Genomic DNA, 4,602 nt, shown 5'->3' with positions numbered 1-4,602 from the left:
TCATATTGATTGGATTCCAGGTTGGCTAACTCCAATTAGCTTTAGGAGAAGTCATTAGCCTAGGGCTTTTCCCAACCTGCACTGTGAACGTTGCACGATGTGTTGAAAAAAAACATGAAAGAAATAACATTTATAACCAATTTATGCAGAAAGCCAGGTAATTCCAAAGGGCTCACAAACTTTTTCTTGCAACTGTAAATAATTAAAACCAAACTTACTGGAAAAATTAACACTTGACCAAACATGAACGTGACAAGAACAAAGAAACCAGTTTGGGCCATCCGCTAACATGGAGAGGGCGGGGTTTATGACTACAGCCAGCCAGCAGGGGGCGATCCAGATGTTTTGGCTTCACTTCTGCGGCGCTGTCATCTCATCCATTTAATACACAGCTGTAGCTTTTTAAAATAAGGTAAAGTCTTGAATTACCTTAATTCACTACATTTTTTTACTAATTCACTGTTTACGTAAATCTGTTCATTTTCACTACCCTTCCGCCACCAATCAGTTTGCAGACGAGGCGGTCTTCATAACCATGGACGGCAACCGTGGCGTGATGGAGAACGGCGACTGCGAGATGGCGCGGCACACCAGTGACATCACCTTCAGCACGAACATAAGCCCCGCCACAAGCCTGACGAGGAAACACCTGATGTGGCAAAACGCCGTTAGAAACATCATCGACCAGCACAACCTGTACTCGCTCAGGCTCGCCGGAGGCCTGGAGAGAGGCAGACACCGCATCACCGTCACAGACGCCTACATCGCCGACATCAACAGGTAGTGACGTCATCATCAGGTAGACACAGTGATGTCATCAACCGGTAGAAAGACAGTTGGCTTGCTATCAATTTATGATAATTTAAATCTGAAAAGAAATATGAGTCAACTTTTTCGTGTGAGCTTTTTTCCCTCTGTGTCGCCTTGCAGGCAGATCCGCTCTAAGGCGTCTCGCGGAGCGCTCTGGCAGAAGCGGCGCTCGTCAGCCGCTCGTATCCACCCGTCGACGCCGAGGATCACCGCGGCAACACAGACAAAAAACGACTCGCTCGGAGATGCCGACTTCTTTGTGTCGTGGGGGTCGTCAGTGCGAGGAGTCTTCATTCCCGCACTGCAACACACATTCAAGTAAAGACACTCAAACTGTAACACACAATAAAGTGAGTGTTGTGAGGGGCAGGCGAGAGTTAGAAACCCACCAGGTGTTCTGGGTCAGCTTCCACGAGCCCGTCCTCTGCTTACTTTCGCTTATTCAGGTCTCCGGACTTGGAGCAGGTCTACCAGCAGTTCTCGTCCGGTCAGAGAAGAACCTCGCTGGTCGTCACCAACGTGATCGACATCCTGACCAGACTCCTCATCTCGCTGCTAACGTGGCCGCCGGGCTGGTGGGGCGTGGCCTCTGTTTGGCTGGCCGGCCTGTCGGTCGTCCTGTGGGCGGGGATCTGTGTGCTGGCGCTCATCAGGAGGGAGGTGATGTCATCGCCACAGTGCCTGAGGTATGCCGGGAAATGTAGTCAGTGATGAAACAGGTGTTTTAAAATCCGTCCAGACCTTCACGTTTGAGTTTAGTCACATTTTAAGAGGTTTTTGTCTCTGTGTCACAGTTACCTGTCTGTCTCTCTCTGTGTCACAGTTACCTGTCTGTCTGTCTCTGTGTCACAGTTACCTGTCTGTCTGTCTCTGTGTCACAGTTACCTGTCTGTTTCTCTCTGTGTCTCAGGTACCTGTCTGTCTCTCTCTCTGTCTCAGGTGTCTGTCTCTCTCTCTGTCTCAGGTGTCTGTCTCTCTCTCTGTCTCAGGTGTCTGTCTCTCTCTGTGTCTGAGGTACCTGTCTGTTTGTGTCTCAGGTACCTGTCTGTGTCTCAGGTACCGATCTGTCTCTCTCTGTGTCTCAGGTACTTGTCTGTCTGTGTCTCAGGTACTGGTCTGTCTCTCTTTGTGTCTCAGTTACCTGTCTCTCTCTGTGTCTCAGGTACTGGTCTGTCTCTCTTTGTGTCTCAGGTACCTGTCTGTCTCTCTCTGTGTCTCAGGTACTGGTCTGTCTCTCTTTGTGTCTCAGGTACCTGTCTGTCTCTCTCTGTGTCTCAGGTACCATTCTGTCTCTCTCTGTGTCTCAGGTACCTGTCTCTCTCTGTGTCTCAGGTACCGGTCTGTCTGTGTGGCTCAGGTACCTGTCTGTCTTTCTCTGTGTCTCAGGTACCGGTCTGTCTCTCTCTGTGTCTCAGGTACTGTTATGTCTGTGTCTCAGGTACCTGTCTGTCTGTGTGTCTCAGGTACCTGTCTGTCTGTGTGTCTCAGGTACCTGTCTGTCTCTCTTTGTGTCTCAGGTACCGGTCTGTCTCTCTCTGTGTCTCAGGTACCGGTCTGTCTCTCTCTGTGTCTCAGGTACCTGTCTGTCTCTCTCTGTGTCTCAGGTACCTGTCTGTGTGTCTCAGGTACCTGTCTGTCTGTGACTCAGGTACCTGTCTGTCTCTGTCTGTGTCTCAGGTACCTGTCTGTCTCTGTCTCAGGTACCTGTCTGTCTCTGTCTGTGTCTCAGGTACCTGTCTGTCTCTGTCTGTGTCTCAGGTACCTGTCTGTCTCTGTGTTTCAGGTACCTGTCTCTCTCTGTGTCTCATGTACCTGTCTGTCTGTGTCTCAGGTACCTGTCTGTCTCTGTGTCTCAGGTACCTGTCTGTCTCTGTGTCTCAGGTACCTGTCTGTCTTTGTGTCTGTCTGTGTATCTCAGGTGTCTGTCTTTGTGTCTGTCTGTGTATCTCAGGTGTCTGTCTTTGTGTCTGTCTGTGTCTCAGGTACCTGTCTGTCTGTGTCTCAGGTACCTGTCTGTCTGTGTGTCTCAGGTACCTGTCTCTGTCTGTGTGTCTCAGGTACCTGTCTGTCTGTGTCTCAGGTACCTGTCTCTGTCTGTGTGTCTCAGGTACCTGTCTCTCTGTGTCTCAGGTACCTGTCTGTCTGTGTGTCTCAGGTACCTGTCTCTGTCTGTGTGTCTCAGGTACCTGTCTCTCTGTGTCTCAGGTACCTGTCTCTGTCTGTGTGTCTCAGGTACCTGTCTCTCTGTGTCTCAGGTACCTGTCTGTCTGTGTGTCTCAGGTACCTGTCTCTGTCTGTGTGTCTCAGGTACCTGTCTCTCTGTGTCTCAGGTACCTGTCTCTGTCTGTGTGTCTCTGTCTGTGTGTCTCAGGTACCTGTCTGTCTGTGTCTCAGGTACCTGTCTCTGTCTGTGTGTCTCAGGTACCTGTCTCTGTCTGTGTGTCTCAGGTACCTGTCTCTCTGTGTCTCAGGTACCTGTCTCTGTCTGTGTCTCAGGTACCTGTCTGTGGTGAGCTGGCTCTCCCAGATGCTGCAGGTGTTGGTGGGCGTGTTCAGCTGGGCGGAGAGCGATCACTCCTGGTACGTCTTCTTCTCCCTGTTCTCCACCTACACTCTGCTGTTCCTCCCCCTCCTCTGGTCCATCATCGCAGGAGCGACCACCTCCACCCTGCACCTGCTGCTGGACTTCTGCTGTCATTACGGCGACCGCACCTTCATCAGAAAGGTTCTCTTCCAGTCTGTCTACCATCCATCCTCCTTTCCTACGTTTGTTCCTTCTTTCCTTTCCTTTCAGCTAACCCTGTCACAGATCTGATGTGTGTGTTTCTTACCTGTCCAGGTGTTGTCGAAGGCCTTGTTGTACCTGGCCATGAACATCGCCGGTCTGTTCATTCACTACCTGTCGGACCGGACTCAGAGACAGGCCTTCCTGGAGACCAGACGCTGCATAGAGGGGCGAGTCAGACTGGAGAGAGAGAACAACAGACAGGTAGCTGTTTGATTCTTGGATCTTCTAAACATTTGTTGTCCTGTTCATCACGCACTTTGTGTCCTCCAGGAGCGTCTGGTGATGTCCATCCTGCCTCGTTTTCTAGTTCTGGAGATGATCTCTGACATGGCCACCATGGACGAGTATCTGCTGCCTCAGCAGTTCCATAAGATCTACATCCACCACTACAAAGACGTCAGGTAAACCCAGCAGACAGCACAGGTTGAGACCAGCTGCTGAATTAATGAAAACTATACAGGACCGAGAACAGAACCCTGAGGAACCCCACAAGTAATTTATCAATGAAAGGATCGTGTTGCTCCGTGTCTCCGTGGAAATAGGCAGCTGTTTGCTAACATGTTAGCCACAACTACTTTATATAATGATAATACGTCAGTGTTGTTTACAGACTGTTTGTCTTCCCCCTTAGTGACACAAACCTTTTAATGCAGCTTTAAGTTTATTTAGGCAGCTCTTTTCTGAGCTAGCAGCTGATGGAAGAAGTACTATTTAGTAGTAATACCACAGTGTAGAAATACTGCGTTTAACTGCATTCAAAATGTTGCTATAGTAGAAGAACAAATGTTAACATTCATATATATATTTAATATTAGAGATATTTCATAGGGGGTTAAATTGATGTAACAGGGGAAGGTGTAGCTTGGAGTCACTATCTGACCCTACAAGTGTTTACTGACCTTACAGCTCTGGTTATTTCCCTCATGTAACTGTCCTTGTTAGACTGATAAGGTAGAGAGAGCAGCTCAGGCGTCAGGCGAGCAGATATCTGTGTTCTCTGGGAG

The 4,602-nt window shown here is 49.3% G+C and overlaps 1 protein-coding gene across 1 annotated transcript in view; it reads left to right on the top strand.

Moving 5' to 3' along the window:
- Positions 1-553: 553 nt before the first annotated feature.
- si:ch211-132f19.7 (adenylate cyclase type 8) overlaps positions 554-4,602 on the top strand; it is a 17,830-nt gene continuing 13,781 nt past the window's right edge. Inside the window, exons 1-6 of the mRNA XM_046051877.1 lie at positions 554-780; positions 931-1,128; positions 1,257-1,496; positions 3,307-3,535; positions 3,650-3,799; positions 3,869-3,999. Of these exons, the coding sequence (XP_045907833.1) occupies positions 557-780; positions 931-1,128; positions 1,257-1,496; positions 3,307-3,535; positions 3,650-3,799; positions 3,869-3,999 (1,172 nt within the window). The 5' untranslated portion in view covers positions 554-556. The remainder of the gene's footprint in view (positions 781-930; positions 1,129-1,256; positions 1,497-3,306; positions 3,536-3,649; positions 3,800-3,868; positions 4,000-4,602) is intronic.

This window comes from Micropterus dolomieu, linkage group LG01 (genome assembly GCF_021292245.1).
Source record: "Micropterus dolomieu isolate WLL.071019.BEF.003 ecotype Adirondacks linkage group LG01, ASM2129224v1, whole genome shotgun sequence".
In the NCBI taxonomy this organism is placed as follows: domain Eukaryota; kingdom Metazoa; phylum Chordata; class Actinopteri; order Centrarchiformes; family Centrarchidae; genus Micropterus; species Micropterus dolomieu.
This window is presented reverse-complemented; position numbering and strand designations above follow the sequence as displayed.